This window comes from Crocuta crocuta, unplaced genomic scaffold (assembly GCF_008692635.1).
Source record: "Crocuta crocuta isolate KB4526 unplaced genomic scaffold, BGI_CrCroc_1.0 scaffold175, whole genome shotgun sequence".
In the NCBI taxonomy this organism is placed as follows: Eukaryota; Metazoa; Chordata; class Mammalia; order Carnivora; family Hyaenidae; genus Crocuta; species Crocuta crocuta.
In genome coordinates this window covers 1546021-1565906 of record NW_027530988.1, presented here as the reverse complement: position 1 = coordinate 1565906, position 19886 = coordinate 1546021, and the positions used below count along the sequence as shown (strand labels likewise).

Genomic DNA, 19886 nt, shown 5'->3' with positions numbered 1-19886 from the left:
CATGTAGGAGTTAGATACACTCTTTTCTGTCTTTTATAGCTGAGGAAAAACTGAGAAAGAGTAACTTGGCCAAGATCATCCCAGTTAGTTAAGTGGCAGAATCAGTGTTTTTGTACCTTGGCTATTTAGCTCCAGAATAAGCATATTCTGCTTCCAATATAATAGATCATGTGTTGTCCTGGATAAAACACTTGGTGGTGATGCTTTACATGTTAGAAATGGTTTAGAGGGGGAAATACGTTACATTTAAAAATTTTTTTTAAATCTGACATCATCTGTCCAATGAGAAAGACAGACAAGTTTAGAAAGACAATAACAAGGGCAAATGATGCCTTTGAGCTTGAGAGTTTGGGTACAGGCTCCGGATGACTATGGAGCACTGTGTCTCCACAGCACAGAGGTAGACGGCAGAGTCTCTGGGCTGGGAGGCTGTGATGTACAGATAGCTGTGAAGTTCCTTTGTGTTTATTGTGGCTCGTATTCTTCCTTTCTTCTTCATCTCTAGGCTCAGTATAAACAAGGAGACAATACCTCCTCCAGGATTCTGTTGCAACCAGTGCAGAGTGGTCATTCCTATTGAGTAACTGCAGTTGATTACGACAAAATCGCCTTCCTGGGCAGTCAGGGACCAGGGACTGTGCTCCACTCCATTTTTGCCACTTACCCCTATTCTCAAAGACATTGTCAAACACAGAATGTTACTATTATTGTAACATTTCTACAAAATGTTTTCCTTTACACATTCCCAGAGGGTCCTCCAGGTTAGCCACTCAGAGTCCCCTTATTTCCCCTTCTCAGAATTTTGAAAAAATATCCACTTAGTCTTCCTGTTCCCAATATCCCAAACTCCCCAACTTACAGATGGACTGAAGCCACAGAGTAGCCAGCAAAACTTGCTGGGTCTTCACCATTATTGCTGCAGCTAAGGCTCACACGGTCTCTGTTACACGATTTGGAATATATGTTAGTTGGTCAAAGGAATCTTTTATTATTATAACTTCTGTACATTTACTTTAGAAATCAAATGGGATTCCCAGCCCATCAGAGACAGCACAAATGTACATGTCTGCACTATTTATAGGGCTACCCGCACAATGAACAGATCTATCTTTAAAATGCCCACATTGCCACCTAGTGGCAAGATGCACAGTCATTTGTTATGTAGGTCAAACTCTGAAAAAAAGTTCAAGACAAATCTAGAACCAAAGTTAGCATCCCCCAGCTGGGAGTCCTGTCGGTGGGGTGGGGGAGCGGGTGAGGTGGGGATGGGTAAGGTGGGGAAGAGAAGTCTGATGATTCTTTGGCTTCAGCCGGTGGTTCCAGATCAAGTAGAGTAGATGACAACCTGTCTGTGCCACTTTATACCTTTTTACAAAACCTGAGGACCGTTCTGTTGTTTTTTAAAGGTATTCTTTATAAATATCTCTTGTTTCTTCACATGACAGCCCTGTTTCTCCATATCATATGGTTGCAGACTCCTTTCCTAATCTTGATCTTTCCTTTTTGTCCACGACTGTCCAAATATGTTTCAAATGATGTCCTGCTGGAGTATCACTTTGTTCATCTAGTTTCTATTCATCTGTGATTGTTACCTATGATTGTTTCAGTGGTTTTATTACACTGTTGGATTTTTTTTTAATATTTTTTATTTATTTCTAGGAGAGAGAGAGAGAGAGAGAGAGAGAGAGAGAGCGTGAGCAGGGGAGGGTCAGAGAGAGAGGGAGATACAGACTGAAACAGGCTCCAGGCTCTGAGCTGGCAGTCAGCATAGAGCCCGATGCGGGGCTCGAACCCACGAACCGCGAGATCATGACCCAAGCGAAAGTCGGACGCTTAACCGACTAAGCCACCCAGGCGCCCCTCTGTTGAGTTATTTTGAACTTGAAGTCATGTTTTAATTCGGGGACTCCTTTCTAGCTCCTCCATCAGAGGTGCTCCTCAAGGAACACATCTAGAAGTCTTGTTTGTATCAAGGTGGCCTTTCTCTGGCTGTAGCTTATCTGGGTAAACACTGGGCTTATGAACTTGAACTAAGAGCATACAAACAGTTGTTAGATAGTGTTAGTTATTAGAGCTGTAAAACCCCATGGAGTTTGAACCAGAGTCATCCCTTGGCAAAGCTGGGAATGTTCAAACTCGGGTTATTGTGGAATAGAGACCAACAGGCTTACCATGGAATCTGGTCTCCTAAGAGGAGAACTGATTATATATTCAGAGAGAAGTAGATTCAGAGAGAATAGCCAATTGATGATATTCTTCTTGTGAGGCTCAGCTGTATTTCTCACAAATAGATTTTATGAGACTCCTCTGTATCCTTTCAGCAAATCCCTTTTTCTTCGAGCTAGTTTGAGCAAATTACATGCCCAAATCATTTCCACAAAGCATGCTGTCAATCCATGGTGCTCCATAGTACATATCAGAATAGATTTTTATAAAGCTACATGCAGAAATACACAATTATCCCCATGACATTTTATTTTGGCGATTTCAGTTCATCTAATATAATCCAACATATTAACTACCTATCTCTATATTGTGCTATTTACACATTTGATGGGCACACTTTATATGAATTCACATAAAATGAATACGAACAGGAAAGATGAAAGATAAAATCATATGAAACAACAATAGAGAGAGTTCTCTCACTTGAATCTTTATATCAGCCGAGGACCACAGACTGTAGCATTACGCATAGGGGCAACAGGAAAAGTAGACATGATTTGGAAAGCCTAATAGGCCTCAATTTGGGTCTTAGCGCTGCCGCTTGCTGGATTCTGGGTTCTGAGACGTTATCACAATGCTCCAGTCTTCGGTTTCCTGTAAAATGGGGATAACAACACCAAACTTGTAGTTTGTGGTGAAAATTGCTGATAACACTGGGAGTTAACAAAGTCTAGCAGTTAAGAGGACAGGCTTTGGTCTAATCTACCTGTATTTCTATGTCAGCTTTCTTCTAACTCTGTTCGTCGACAAGTTAGGCTATTTCTCTGTACCTTAGTTTCCTTGGGACTAATAGTTGTGCCTGCTTCATGGGTTGTAGTGAAGATTAAATGAATGAATGTATGTGATGCACCTAAAACAATACTTCACACATGTTAGGCACTTGATAAATGCTAGCTATTATTATTATTATTGATAGTACAATAGGGTCTGTGATAAATACATCACTCAATGAGTGATGTATGATATTACTTATCTTCCTAATGATCTAATGAGAAACAAAATAGTCAAGTGTCTGACAAACATTTGAGACAATTTTAGTCTAGAGAAGTACCTTAAATTTAACAAGTTTGTTTTAAAAATATTTTTAGGGAATTCATTCTAGCTCATAATGATTCCTGCATTATTTTCTAAGAGCACGCACATTATCTGTTAATAACATGCTCAAAAACATTGTTGCTGAATATCAATCCATTTCTTCCTTGTTTATGGGCTTGGGATTTCCTTAATTCCCCTTAGGCTTTCAAAGATTTTGCCCAATACCTCTTACACTATGCCTGATAATTCTTTCTTGTGTTTTGGAAATTAATTTAAATGATCCAGAAGACCTGATTATATTGAAAGCAATGAAGTCCTTCCTTTGTAACTTTTCACTTATACTTTCACATTTTCTCTTTCCACTACAAAAATTATTCTGCTTGATGGATAATTTTCCTTTCCCACACGTCTTTTTCAGTTAAAGAATACACTGGAATTAGAGGCAGTTGCAGTTGATTTTGCTTTTCTTTACCCTCTAACAATGTACCAACAGGACTATGAGAGAACAAGGCTCCTCCGCTTGGGGTTCCCAGGCTCACTACATACCTCACCTGGGCCCCTGAGGTTTTTGTACAGCTCCCCCGATGCCCTTAACACTGTGCATATCTCTCAGAAGACAGTAGTACACCGCTGAGTCTGATACCTGGACTGAGGATTTCATAATAGGGGAGGCTTTGTCTTTAATACTTTTGGCTCCAAAGTTCTTGCTGTTTTCCAACGTCTCTTTCTGAAGAAATTGCAGAGCTTTGTTGGGGTACTGGACATACCAGAAAAACGTAGGGTACTGTGTGGATGTGTATGTGCAGTTCATGGTCACAGATGCTCCTTCCAAGGCAGTAATTTGGTCTGTCTGTTTGACTGAGTTGCCACTGATTCCTCCTGTAAGGAGAAAAAAAAGTGCTTGTTTCATGAACTTGACCAGAGTTCTATCTTTTAGAGAAAGTTTTCATTATTTTGAAATATTTTAAAAAAACATTTCAGTAAAATGTACTTACCAAACGTTAAGATCAGAATGAGAGAGCCCAGGGAAGAGTTCATTGTTAGTGTGTCTGGTCTACTGGAGGGAGGGAAGATACAAAGGGATCCCAGCTGTGCTCAGAATTCATGCCTGAGTGATGGCAGTGTTGGCGAACAGCGCCTCCTTGTGACACGTTAATGAACAAATTATAAAATAGTCTTTTTGATTCAAAAACCTACTCTTTGTTCTCACTACTATCCTCATCTTAAGGGACCAGTTGGGTATAAATTCGTTCTAATAATCTAAATTATTAGATCCCTAATAAATCTGTTGTGTTCTGGATACATATTCTAAGGGAGAATAACTTCCACTAGAACTTAGACATCACAACTATATCAGTATTTTAGATAAAGTAGTTTCTCTTTTTCCCACTTTTGATAAACAATGCTGATAAATGTATGCTTACATGAACTTCATTCATACCTTCCATTATTTTCTTAAGATATGGTGCACTGGAAACACATTTTGGCCAGAGGCTCAACATTGAGATGTTTACGTCAGTATTTGGCCAAAGCTAAAGGTGAACTGGAACATCAACAAAGTAGAATTAACTTTGTAAATAATACAAGAATAAACCCAATTTTGTAGTCAAAATTTAATTAGTATTCTAATTGTATTATTAAAGGCTTTAGCATTCAAATTTTTAAAATTTAACAATACAGTACAGGAAGAATAACTTTTCAGGACTGTCTATTGTTTGCTGCTGTTATCACGCTATTTCACATTTGCAAAACTTTGTATTGAACATGTAGTAATGTAAGATAGTTTTTGGCTTGCTCTTCTAGGAGAGGGCTATGCCAATGGTACATTCATCCCCTTCTCACCTGGACTTGAAGGTTGGTGCAACGTTATTGAAGTTGTCCTTCCTACGAAATGGTTTGTGCACTTAACATTGTTCTGTTTTTCTTAATTGCTTTTTCCTCCCTGTCCTTTCTTCCTCAGCCCTGATGCCATTTAATTTAGTTTCTCAAAACTGGATAATTTGTTCTTTGAGTACATAAGCCTACACTGAGGCTAGATGTGATTGGGCTTAAGAATTGAGCATTTGCTGTCTTAATTTCTGATAATAGAGTGGGTGATTCAAGACTTGTGGTACCCATTCAGGGAGAGGTTGGGGGAGGTCCTTGGAATAACAGAGAAGGAATGAGAAGCAATTCCATGATCGTGTGTGTGTGTGTGTGTGTGTGTGTGTGTGTGTGTGTGTGTACATAATCTGCACTCTTTTGATAGGTGGAAAAATAAATCACATTGTAATTTCTTGTGTTTCTTTGATGGCCAAAGAATTTGCATACCTCTTTATAGATTGACTGGCCATTTGTACTTCTTTTTGTGAAGTGCATTTTCACCTCCCCCCAGGATATTAATGGTTTCTAAAACAATTATTGAAATATAGTTGATATGCAATTTTATATTAGTTTTAGGTGTACAACATAACAATGTCATCATACAAAGTTATTACAATATTATTGATTATATTCCCTATGCTGTACTTTTCATCTTACCGTTTTTATTATTGATTTATATGGACATTTTAATTACAAGGATATTATCAGAAAATCACATGGTGCATATTTTAAAATAACTGATAGTAAAAAAAAAAAAAAAAAACTTCCTTTACTGCATTGCTAGGCTTGTAGGTTCGATCAATGAGCTAACATTAAACAATAATTTGTTTCCTGCCTGGCGTGGGCCGGGCTGTGATAAATCTTTCCTTTCCCCATTTCCAAAAAGCAATCATCTCACAATGTTTCTTACCTGAGATAGCCAATCATAGCTTTGTCCACCTTCCCAGAAATGCCCCCACATTACAGGGCTCTGTGTCAAGGGAAAAGGAACTGCTCACCCATGACTGCACACACCCAGCCCCTGCTGGACCCCCGTGGGGTTTGTGCTTAGCTGCTCCTTTGGTCCTTCTCTCTATGTCATTAGAAACACAAAGTACCCAGCTCTCCCTGCTGTCGGAGGCCGAGCCAGCTCCGACCGGTTCAGGGGTCCCTGAAGGATGGACGGTGTCAGCGAAAGAGAATGAGAGAGCCCCGAGATTCTTTCTGATCACCAGGCAGGCATCTCTGTCCTGTCGGTTTTGGTGTCTTTATTTAAAGGTTCAGCAACAACATGAAGTCAGAGAAAGGAATTTCTACAATGGGAGGCCTTTTGCGATAACAAGTTTTTGATATTCTGCAGAATTATCCCAATCATAGTGAATTTACAACCAAGGAATTAACAGGATGCTCTTAGTGAAAACAGGATAACATATAGGTTAAATTGTATATAGATAAGCTAGGAGCCATTCTGTCTGGCTCTCAAGAGGATGAATGTTTCTGAATTGGTTTATTTGTGGAAACTATCATGGGGGCCCTAAATGTGTCAGTCTTAGCACCTGGGTTTATGTTTTAGCTACTCTTATCTAGCCTCATCCCAGTTGCCCGTGTAAGGGAGGGTGTTTGTGGAATGTAGGCCTTGAGGCAGGGACTGCTATGCTTCACCAATTAGCAAAGATATATGTAATCTAAAATCTCTTTTGTAAAGGCAGGAATATGCTTTTCCTATGAGGTATCTATATTCAGAATATGGGTCTGATATGGAATATTGTGAGGCCTGGTCAATACCAGCAGGCTTATTTCCAACATGAGCCAGTAGTAGCAGAAGGAGATACCGGTTTTCATTTCTCATGGCAGGAGCTGCAAACACTGCCGTTTCCTTGCTGTGACTGCCATCCAGACAGGCCGGTGCAGCTCCCGGCAGCCTGCCACTTAGTTGTAGGATTTCTGTAGCTGAAAGGAAGTTCTGCTTCTAACCAGATGGACCTGAAAACCTTTGTGATCTTTCTCTTCATTTTCCTGATGGATCAGAGAAGGCACTGTCAGGCCTCTCTGGGATACTGGACATACCAAAAGAGGAAGGGGGAGTCACTGGCTTGGTATGTGTAGTTCAATGTTATGTGTATCTCTTAAGAGAGGTCCCTTGTCTGGGTCACTGAGTCTCCAATGGTTCTTCCTGAAAAACCAAGGTTTCCCCCCCACCCCCACATTTTAAACAAAGCTTTTATTAGAATGAGTAGAAACAGCATTGAATTCAATTAATAAAATGAGAGGTAAGAGAAATGGCAAAACCAGCCAGACTTTTAAAGCCTCATTTTGCTTCCCACAGAGTAATAACGTCTCAGGCATCAAGGTGGAGGCACAGATCATGGCTGCCCTTAAGTGAGCCACAATTTCTCCTTGGAAAAAGGATGGTAGATTGTTTGTCTCCCAAGACCTGCGCTGTCTTGGAAGTGCCACACAGCACATGTGAGGGTTAAGGCTGCTAACTTCTACCAGTGTTTGCACATCCCTCTTTTTTACCTTGGGGACTTTCTCTTTTTAGCCATGATTTCTCTTTTAGATATGAGACACACTAGATCTGATGGGTCCTTGGTGGTATGAATATACAAGGACGTGTGATTCCATGTAGGAATCTTCCTCATCTAAAATATGCCAAGACACACGATTATTTCTGCACTGGAGGAAGAAACAAAACAAAATAAAACAGGGTGGCACCCTACCATGGATAGGAAATGAACTTGAGCATTTCCTATAATTTTTATTGACTTAGTGACTAGAAGGAAGAAGTTCTGGTTTGTAAAACACATGCTGCCCCCTCTGTGTCTAGTTAAATCAATAGAAAATAATAATAATGGCAATAGCTAGTATTTCCTGAGGCATTCTAAGGGTTGGGCATTGAACCAGAGGCTTTGCATACATTAATCCATAAAGCTATAAAAAGTAGATGTTAATACTATTGTCATTCTTGCTTTACAGATGAGAGAACTAATGATCAGAGAGACTAAATAAATCATCCACAGTCACACACTGCTCAACACCAGATCTGTTTCTCCATTCCCTGAGCCTGCAAGTCTTGTGTATCTGTTCACAGTTTATTCAATAGATAGTCACCAGGCTTCAGATATTATACAGGTCTGTCAAATAGTAGAAGCTCAATATTGGTCAAATAAATGAATAAATCAATCAACGAGCGAATGAATATTTGTTTTCAGAGCCTGGGAGTTTAACTAGAACATACACTCTTTCTAAGGGTTACTTCTTTACATCTTTGCTCCTTGCCCTAGAAGAGAAGACAACCAAGACTTTCAATAGACAGCCCCAGGGAGGCTATGATAAATTAATTTTATGATGATGCAGTTTCTTCTGTGAGGGGAGAACTCCAAAATGTTATCAGGAGAGACAAGGTTGGCAACTCTGATAGTGGTTCACAAACCATCATATTCAGAGGGCAGGGAGGGGCTGAGGAAAGAGGCAGACCACTCCAGGCTTGTGGGTGACAGATTTAATAAGCAAGGGAATTTACATATGAGGCTGGTCTTGTGTGGCTACAGACGATAGATCTCCATCTCTACCTGTCAGAATCTTAAAATTTATAAAGGTCTTAATGGGGCTCAGTCAAGTATACAATCCAGATGGTCTCAACAACTCATTGCTCTCTTAAGTTGCATCCTTGAAAATGGCCCCCACTGTGGGAATGGGGGGGCAAAACATACATTCCAAGGACAGAGGAGGGGATGAGGAGCCTCCAGTTGCCCAGGGCCACCAGTCAGATCCTCTCAAAGACCTTTCTCCAACACCTGCCTAGAAAGCTCCTGTGGGGAAGGACAGCAGATGCTTCTCACTTGGAAGTCATAAAAAAAGCTCGTGGTAAAACTCAGCTTCTTGTTTGTTTCGACTAATAATCCCTTTATTATAGTATTTTCCTTTGCAGATATATTTCTTCTACTACTTTGGTCTGTGCCACTGGGGTCCTAGTTAAACGGATTATAATTAGTCTTCAGATGCCAAGAGAACAGGGCATCTCACCAGCTCAGAAGTATGTGGAAGAGGCTATGTGCCATACCATATGTCATAGTTAATTTGCTTTCATTCTGTCTTCTGTGTGGCTGAACCATTATCAAATTAATGCAAGTTCTTCCCCATGCTCCTGTCTGTATCACCTGTATCTGGGCAATCTGTTTGACTAATGGAAATTCAGGCTAAAGCTGAGGACCAGCCTCATGGGTGTGAAACCTGCACAGTCTCTTAGGATCCCATGCTCAGGAGGCCCCATGCTTAGTTTAATGCTCTGCTTTTGCCATCTTGAGATTCTTAAGAAGTTTGAACAAGAGGCCCTGCATTTTCACTTTGCACTGGGTCCTACCAATTTTGTAGACAGTCCTGTTACAGGCCTGTATCTCCTGGAAGGTCAGGGACTGAGCATTCTTCTCCATTTTTGATCACTCACCCCCTCCACCCCCAGTTCAGAGTAATGAGATGGCAGCAATCCTTATTACCAAGCCACTCACTGAGGCATTTTTACTTTCCCCCTGCTTCATAACACCTTAGGTTTCGTGTTACCCTCATCATCATGGGACAATTTTCTAAGGTCCTTAACATACCTAACTTTGAGTGAGAGGCCTTTCACAACAGAAGAAGACTCTAATATTTGTCCTGGAGGAGATGTCTTCCCAAGTCTTCTGGTATCTGGAATCAGGACTCCTTCTAATCCTTTTCTCCAAACTCACAGATCATCCACAGTCCGGGGATTCCCGGGGAGGCTACCAAACATGTCTCCACTTCTCCATCAGCAGGAGCATAAATAACAGCCACTCCTGAAGCAGCTTTCCTTGTAGAAGAAGCCTCCGAGCTCACGGGAACATCAGGCACCATTGGTTCTGATGTTTACACAGCAATCTTCCCTGCTTTCATCTTGATGCCTGTAGTCTATTCTCAACCCAGCAGCCACACTGAGACTTTTAAATGGAAGTAAGATTCTATTGTTCCTTTCTCAAAATTCTCCTGTGGTTCCTCATTTGACCAGTCCTTGAATACACTGGGAACTTCTAACTTAGAACTGGACTCTGTCTTCCCCCTGGAAAGCTCTTGCCCCAGATATCTTCAAGACTCACTCCTTCATCTTTACATGTGAGCCTGCTCTGACTGCCATACCTAAAATTACAAGGAGAATCACCTTCCTGTGCCCCACCCCCACCCTGCATTCCCTCTCCCCTTTTACCCTTGATGCTTGTCTCCACAGACATGTTTTTAAAGTGCTATATAACTTACTCTTTATGTACTTATTGGAATGAAGTTTTCATAAATCTGACACTGTTGAGCATTTCATTAACAGGTAAATCTCAAGTGCCTAGAAGAAAGCCTGGTATGGAGTGGACATTCCATAAATCACTTGTGGATACATTATTTAATCTGAGAACAAACATACTTCCTATAGTACGAAGGGACTGGACACATTGGCCCCGTGGCCACACACATTCATTTTACATTTATACCGTTTATCCCAACTCTGTGCTAGGCATGGTGCATGTGGATTTCACAGACTTAGAGGTAAAGGTAATGGATTCCCTGCAAGCCGCCCTTCCAGAAAGAAAGCTGGCTTCCTGAAGAGCTCCAACCCAGCGCTTAAATCAATCGCTTTTGAAAGAGTGTTGGGGTGATAGATGAGGACTGAGGCCAGTTTCCATCACTTTCTATTGCTGTAATTACATAGTTTGGAGCCCAACCCCTATGCTGGGATAAGGCCTGGTGCTTCCCGATAAAGCAGCTTAAAATCTGCATGGCTCAAGACTGGGATCTCATTCTTAGAGTCTGGTATTGGCCCCGCTAGCACTCTAGCACGTCATTTGGCACCCCAGGATGTCAAGGGAGGGGTGTGTGAGCTGTCGCTGGGGAAACCACAGACCTGCTCCTTTTCTTTGTGAGTTTCCTTCAGTAAACATTGTTCTAGAAGGTCTGGTATTTGTACTGTGTACTTGACATATATTCCATCTCATTTTAAATGTCATACAAACTTTGGCAAGTGGATATTATTTTTCCACATATTTTGATAAGAAAAATGAGGCTTACGTATATTATGTAACTTGCCTAAGGACACTGAACCGATAGTAGAAAAGTCTGAATATCAGCAAATTCCTTCTGACATCAAGTCTGGTGTTCATGCTATTGTATTATTAGAATCTCCAATTCTGTATGCAGTGGGATAAGAGTTTCAAACATCATCTGACATATTTTCCTTCTTTACAATTCATTTTTCCCCCTATAACCCTTTTGTCATAAATTCTGGGGATGAAATTTATTGATCCAGGAAAGGGAGATTGCAAAATGATCCAATGAGACCAAAGATTCAAATTTTTTACTTCGTGTTTCAAAATAGACTTTAAAAGCCTTAAGAGGAGAAGATATCCTAAAAATGAAGGCATTTTTGAGTTGCGAGATGCTGGTACATGATTATTTTCCTTTTGAAAATTTAAATGTCAAGAGCAAAGCTTGAAGTTTCAGCGAGGCTTTTATAATGAATCCTGAGTCTAAAACCCTGAGTTAGTAATGCTGGTGATAAAGCAAACAAACAAACAAACAAACAAACCACATGGTAGTGGCTATCCAATGCAGAGGGAATTTTTTCTGCTTTCTGTCTGGATTTCTGAGAGGACCCAGCTCTGCAAAATAATACATTTTCAGCCACAGTAGAGTAGAAATAGTCATGTGGTCTATTTAAATACTGTTTTTCAAAAATTTCTTAAAATTTTGCTTGCCTGAAGGAGTTCATAGGAGGCAGCTGGGAACTGAGAATTGTTGTGCCAGTCAAGGGACCTCATTAAGTAAGGTACATAGTGCAGAGACTATGGTACAGAGGAAGACATGGTTGAATCTCAGAGGATCAGCAACTGCAGCAAGAAAGGAATTGGGAGTCAAGATAGCTGGGAGAGACTGAAGAGCTTGCATGCTGGGTCTTAGAGAAATTCCTGGGGCTGCCACATGACACATACACTTACATTTCATTGACCAGAACTTAGTTCATGGCCATATCTAGCTTCCAGGAAGTCATGGCCACACAGATTTTATTCTGGGACTGAATAAGGGAGGGAAAGAGAGCAGAATGGATATTGAGGGGGGAAATAGTAGGCTTTATTTATTACACAAGATGAAGAAGAAATAGATGATTTTCTGGGCATTGTGCTAAATAGATTTTATGGAGAGATGTAAGTCATAACCCATATTCACCAAAAACACAGAAGCTCAGTAAATGAAAAAAAAAAAGCAATTTGCAAGAAGAACCTGATAAAATAGATAGAAGATTTTAACAGCCCTCTTTAGGAACGTGACAGATTCAATAGAAAACAAAACAAAGGCATAAAAGAATTTAATGATACAATCAAAAAAGTTGAGTACACAGCTATATGTGCATTTATAAATTCATAGCTTTCAGATAAAACTAATTATGGTTATGTACTTGCCCTCAAAGTAAACCTTAACATTTTTTGAAAAGTAGAGTTTTATGGACATATTCTCTGATCATAATCCAATTAATCTAAAAAAAAAATAAAAAAGTAAAAATGTTAACTCTTGAAGAAATGAATCTCTAGATAAACCTTGGAGCATAGTCAAAATTAAAAATAACCAAGAATGTCGAAAACAAAGAAAAAGAATAGTTCACACCAAAACCTATGGGACAGAGTGGAAGAATATAAAACATAGATAGCATAATTGAGAAAAGTTTCTCTCTTCCTAATCCTTAGAATGAGCAGACTTGGTAACTGATGCATCTGACCAGGATGAAGTTCTGAGTGTTTTATGCATCTTCTTGTTAGTAAAAGCTCTGGTCACTGATAGCATCTACTGGACGCTGAGATTCACATCACCAGAAACGCTTATGCAGATCCCGCCAGGGTGAACGTACTTGGTTTATCATGCTCTGCTGTGTTGGTGATGTTTTCAGCTCTGACAATATTTTCTTCTTATACCATCACACCCTTAAAATCAATTGGTTCTGTTTGGAACACCTGGATTGGTAACACGTAATGATATCTTTTCATTGAAACTAAGTGATCCTGGGAAAAGAAAATTAAAAATCTGTGTATTCATAAATTTTGCAGGATCGGTAAGGGAGGTGAGAAGAGCTTAGTTTTTCATGTTTTAAATTTCAAATTAGGGGCCCCTGGGTGGCTCAGTTAGTTAAGCGTCCAACTTTGGCTCAGGTCATGATCTCATGGTTCCTGAGTTTGAGCCCTGGGTTGGGCTCTGTGCTGACAGCTCGGAGCCTGGAGCCTGTTTCAGATTCTGTGTGTGTGTGTGTCTCTCTCTGCCCCTCCCACTCATGCTCTGTCGCTCTGTCTCAAAAATAAATAAACTATAAAAAAAAAATCAAATTAATGGCTATCTTTAAAATGCCTGAGTCAGGGGCGCCTGGGTGACTCAGTTGGTTAAGCATCAGGCTTTTGATTTTGGCTCGGGTCATGATCTTACAATTTCATAGTTCTTAGTTTTAAGCCTCGCATAGAGCTGTACGCTGGTGGTGGGGAGCCTGCTAGGAATTCTCCTTCTCTCTGTGTCCCTCTCTCTCTGCTCTTCCCCGACTCATGCACGCTTGAGTTCCCCCCGACGCCAAATAAATAAATAAACCTTAAAAAATAAAATCAATGTCTGAGTCATATTCATCTGTTTTGGGGTTTGCTTATATTCTTGACCCTGAGAAGACTCAAAAGTTAATTTCAGAATCCAAGTCCTCTATACTAAGGATGAGGTTTGAGGATTCAAGTGAATCAAGTAAGGAATTCAAGTTCCTTCAGTAAATTCAATTGGATTGAGCAATGATTTTTTTTCTGTCACAAGTGGTTTTCTTGTGAAACTGTTTTCAACGTCAAACCAATGCATGGTGACATGATGCTCAATGTTAAAGAAAGGTTATAGGAGATCTGATATAAAACACTTGTTTGATTATAATGATGCAGAGAGTGAGTTCCTAAATGCAAAATAAAAATTTCCTGAAAAGAAGTCACTAATAAGGAAGCTTGCTTTGGTAGCGGTTCAGAAAACTTGAAATTCAAGATGCATTATGAACATTTATAAATTCAAGGTCAAAGTTCTTTTAACCTAATCTGTAAGAGTGGAGTCTCTGCTTAGAGGAAGATAGAACTAAGTCAGTTTTTCATGTGAAATTTCATTTTGTCTAAATACAGAAATTATTATAGTCCGTGCTGTAGGTTGTGAGGGGTTTGAAGAGCTTTGGGTCGGTAGATGGCTGGAGCTGACCTTTCTTAACCCTCCAGGAAGTTGCTGTGGATGCTGATTAGCCTGTGAAGATTCTGGGGCTATTTGGAAAAATAAGATTTTTCATTTTTTTAAAGTGTGCTGTTGCTTAAGAGGTTCTGAATATTGAAATGTTAAGATCAGCTTTTACATTGTATTGTTATTTCTGGAATGTTTTCACTTAAAGTCCTGACTGAAGCAAGGCTATTATTTTTCTGGGAGTTCTGGGAGGAAAATCTGATGAGACTGGTATCTGAGGGTACTGATTAAGGCTTGTCCATCTCTCTTGTGGACCGGAAAAGCTTGCTTTCAATTATTTTTATGTAAATCTGATTCTTACAGGATGATTTTTCTGACAGTGAAATTTGTTCTTATCTAGAAGAAAAGTGCAACGTTTATGTAGATTTCACAATTTAGCAAAATTAAAACAAACAAAAATGGAGGAAGAAGAGGGAACTGGTGGGTAATAAGAAAAAATATTATGTTCTTCAGATTGGCAAGGACACTCAGTCTTGAGGCAAATCTAGGTCAGATCCAAAAATTAGATTTTTCTGAGATTCACCCTGCAACGTCTTTAGGAGGCATTCTATGTGGTAGGGAGCTTGGGACAGTGTGAAAAGTGCCTCACAAGCATGTTGGGTCACAATTGCTAGTGATCAAGTGGCAAAGAAACAGCCAAATTTTGACAGATTTTGTTCTACTTTTTTAGTAGAGTTTTGTTGATTAGTAGTGCAGTGAATATCTTATTTTTCCAAAATCGCTCCTCAAACTGAGGAAGCTGCTCAATTACTGACCTTATCCCATAGATGTGGAAACCATGGAGGACAGAAAACAATAAATTCCACATTCAAAGACAGTCACTACTGTTGTTTATGTAGTACTTCGCCATCTTCCTCAGCTTCAACTGGTCGGAGGTGAGACACCACCATGCTCAGGGCTCTTATATACATTCTATTTTCCATTCTCCCCCGCACCAACCCCAATTAAAAAGGTGAAAAGTTATTAAAAATCTGTTTTGCTTTATGGGGTGCCTGGGGGGCTCAGTCACTTGATCATCTGACTTTGCCTCACGTCATGATTTCATGGTTTGTGAGTTTGAGCCCTGCATCAGGTTCTGTGCTGACAGCTCAGAGCCTGATGCCTGCTTCAGATTCTGTACCTACCTCTCTCTGCCCCCCCCCACTCATGCTCTATTTCTCTCTCTCTCTCTCTCAAAAATAAGCTTTAAAAACATTTTTTTAAAAATCTGATTTGCTTTAGAAGACAAGCTTCATTATGAACGGCTCTCTTATTCTTCCTTTTTTTAAAAAGTTGCCAAATTAGCCATTACGATTTTCCCTTGGCTTTTATTTCACAAAAGCTACTTAAAATGCTGCTGGAGTAATTCTGGCAGATAATAGTGTCCTTACTGTTTCCTACTGCACGTTCACTCTTGCTGCAATAGCCACAGTAAAACATGCAAAGTAAGTAATTTGTGCATCTAGCTTTATTCCTTTTCTCACAGCATCTATAAGATTCTTGAGCTGAATGGGACTGACCTCTGTATCTTTGCAACTCACAGCACGATTGAAGCCCTGTGTCATTTCTGAGACTTTCACATTAATGAATTTGGGATGACCAGGGCAGCTTTTAGTTAAAATGCGCTTCTTGGGGCACCTGGGTGGCTTAGTCAATTGAGCATCCAACTCTTGATTTCAGCTTATGGGATTGAGTCCTGAGCTTAGCTCCATGCTGAGTGTGGAGCCTACTTAAGATTCTCTGTCTCTCTTTCTCTTTCTCTCTCTCTCTCCCTCTGCCTCTCTCCTTGCTCTCTCTCTCTCTTAAAATAATGTTCTTTCTCTTGTAGCATATTTTCTCCTATTTGCCCACTCAAGAAGCTGGGTCTCCTACTCAGTATTTATCAACCAGTAGGGCCTCTCATTTACACACCAAAAAATCATATTCCTTTGCTATAAAGTTCCAATGATAAAATAGGAAAAGAATAGGAAGAAAGAAGCACTGCTGCCTTTAGATCAAGCTGTCCTGCTGTGTTCTCTTAAAATTGATATTCCGGGACTGTAGTATCAAATCCAATGTACAGTATGAATAAATCTCAATTTTTATTTGTTGTACCCATACATTGCTCCTTATCCATTTCTGAATGATGAAGAAAATGGATCACAGGTTACAGATACAAGCATTATTGCAAACGCAATGACCAAGAAGTAGCATCCCTGACCTTTTATGGCCTATGTGGATTTTACTGATGTTCATGTAAGTGTCACCGGATCTATCGTTCTACATAGTGGAGGAATCTGTTTGAGCTCAGGTTTTTGTTAGTAACTAACCCAGACCCACTAACAAGCATTACCCAACAGGGAAGAGGGGGCAGAACAGACCACCAGACTCAGGATAGAGACTTTGCCATGTGCCTCAGCAAAGCTGTGAACAGCGCCAATGTTCCTGGGTGGTAGGAAAGGCAGCCATGGACATTTTGCAAAAACAATTAGAGGGAAGCAAAGCCTCTAAAACAATACAGAACTGATATTGTGACTTTGAGAAGGTGTTTACATACACAGGGTCCTTAAACCAGGCAGTGACCTCTGATTGCAAACTGTTGCATAATGCAAATGAGAGCATTACAAGACAAGTAGAGGCATAATGGGACCTGGGAAAAGGTAAACCTAGGGTATATCGAAGTAGATACTACTCTCTTGGCCAATAAACTAATTTGCTTTCTCCAATCCCTTAGCGGGGAGATAGAACTCTTAATTGCTGGGAGCCGCACCGGCCTCTCTGGATGGCAGTCACAGCAAGGAAATGGCAGCGTTTGCACAGTTCCTGCCATGAGAAATGAAAACTGGTATCTCCTTCTGCTACTACTGGCTCATGTTGGAAATGAGCCTGCTGGTATTGACCAGACCTTACAATATTTCATATCAGACTCATATTCTGAACACAGATACCTCATAAGGAAAAGCATATTCCTGCCTTTACAAAAGAGATTTTAGATGAAAGCTCTGTGGATGATTGTCGAAAGGCTCTTCCTATGGGCCTTGCAGACCCAAGGCTTAGATAATAAAGGGGGCTAAAGAAAACAAGAGTTACAATTGAGTCTGGTCCCATGTCAGAAAAACCTAATTTATAGTTAAGGTACAAATAGGGCAGAACATAACTTACTAACTGGTGATGTATGGCAGTCCCTTCCTCAAGGCCTACGTACGCTCCACAAACACCCTCCCTTACACTGGCAGCTGGGATGAGGACAGATAAGAGTAATTAAAACATAAACCCAGATGCAAAGACTGATACATACAGAGCCCCCTTGGTAGTTTCCACAAACAAACAATTCAGAAACATTCATCCTCTTGAGAGCCAAACAGAATGGCTCCTAGCTTATCTATATACAACTTAACCTATATGTTATCCTGTTTTCCACTAAGAGCATCCTGTTATTTCCTTGGTCATAAATTCACTATGATTGGGATAATTCTGCAATTGTCATTGCAAAAGACCTTCCAGTGTAAAAAAATTCCTTTCTCTGACCTCATATTGTTTTTGAACCTTTAAATAAAGTCACCAAAACCGACAGGACAGAGATGCCTGCCTGGTGATCAGAAAGAATCTCGGGGCGCTCTCTCTCTCTCTCTCGCCGACACCGTCCATCCTTCAGGGACCCCTGGACCTGCCAGAGCCGGCTCGGCCTCCAGCACTTAATGTATAATTTTATTTCATTGTATTAAATTGTGCTCAATTCACTTCACAAAAGCACATAGTAGGGGGTCTACCAGTGATAATCTTTGGGTTAGTTCTATTACTCAGGAAGAAAACCCTAGAAAACTGTTGTATAGTCGCAGAAGTCATCATCCCTTAGAAAAGGAAGGATTGATACTATGGAATCGTATGAGTTGCCTTCTTAGAAAACTGGCATAGGTCACCTTGGAGAGTCTCATTTTGGGGATAAATCACCCTTGAGTCTCTGAAGGTAACTTTGATTGGAGAGGAGCTGTAGGATTCTCAGAGGTTTTTAAGAGTATCTTTCCTTAAGAGGGTCAGGGCATGACCCTATAGTCACTCTGGAGAAAGTAAGTGTAATCAGACTCACAGGGGCTGAGACATGCAAAACAGAAGATATTTATCACTCGGCTATGGATCTCAGAGGATAGAAAAGGCAGTGTTGTGTGGATCCGCCATATGAATGCCAGGATTACTCTGAACCCAGCGTTCTTTGTTTTTTCAGGGGTTGAGTGATGGTTTTATGTCTATGAAGATGAATACAGGGCTCTGCAACCTTGGGGGCCCAGGCATGAGGTATCCCTTGGCCAAGTTGACCCTGAAGAAATGGAGTCACCCTTCAGGGGCTGGATCAGTAGATGCCCAGTATTCTTTCTAAGACCATCGGGGAGACTGGGTGCCATCAAGAAACAAGGCAGGAGTCCACTGTGGGGGGACATTTCGTGGGTGTGGAAGTGGGACTAGCCTTTTCTGCACTGCCTAAATCTATTCATTCTGACAGGTCAAGAGCAGGCGTGGGGAAAGCCTCAAGAGGGAAATAAACTTGTTGCTTATTTGGCAGGGAGTTGCTCTAACAATTAGCTGGAAAAATAAAAGAGACCTGAGGATATTTGTATCCTGGGTTTGTAGATCAGGTATATGTGTAATGTTTTCATTTAATAGTGTATGGTGTCCTCTTTCCAATTATTCTTTTTCTTTTCCTTTTTTCTTTTCTTGTCTTTCTTTTTCTTTTTTTTTTTTTAAGGTCCTACGCTAAGAATCTCTCCACAAATCATTATAAATAGCTATCTGGCTTATATGGATATTAACTGACTACTGTAGTCAATGCTTTGGGAGGAAAAACTAGGTCAAAACCTTCTTATGGAATATTTTTTTATAAAGCATTTATTTATTTTCTCCATCCATTGATAAATGCTATATGTTATCTTCACATCTAAAACAAATTATGGGTCCGTGTTTCATAGGAATTATTTGTGACAGTTGCACTGATGCGAAATCATTCTGTATGGAAGACTAACGGGTTTTAACTATGAGGCCATAAAGAATGAGATCTCATACTCTCAAAAAAGACACATTAGGATTTTTTTCCCTCCTTGAATCCTTTTTCCTCTTAAGAAAATTTTCACAGTGAAGAAAATAAAAGTGAAAGCCATTATCTTTTCTTGTTCATTCTAGAATTTTCCTTGCAGGAGGAGTTAGAGTGAGGGCAGTAAGCCTCATAACTGTAGTCTCTGCAGCAGGGGTGGCCAGAGCTACAGCTCAGGACTGGGCACAGACTGAAAGCATCAAGGACAGTGAGTATCTATGGCCTCAAAGTAGGTGGCTCACTGCAGTCAGTGTGGGACAATGTGGAACAGCTTCACCATATAATTTCTCTCCTTAAAAATCCTAAACCCAATCCTCTACTGTCTCAGGCAAATTCCCACTAAAATTCCCTTTCCTGCCTGAACTCTCTATAACTGATAGAATCATTCAATACTGATTTTTCTTCTTGAGAAGGACACTAACATAGAAAACATAGGCTAAGAAATAGCCTCTGGGAA

General features: G+C 40.2%; 1 gene segment (V, D, J or C); it reads right to left on the bottom strand.

The window, feature by feature from the left end:
• Positions 1-2673: 2673 nt before the first annotated feature.
• Positions 2674-4314, bottom strand: LOC144236791 (T cell receptor alpha variable 40-like). The segment is given in 3 exon segments: positions 2674-2820; positions 3905-4140; positions 4257-4314. Coding segments are annotated over 3 exon segments (345 nt in total).
• Positions 4315-19886: the final 15572 nt, after the last annotated feature.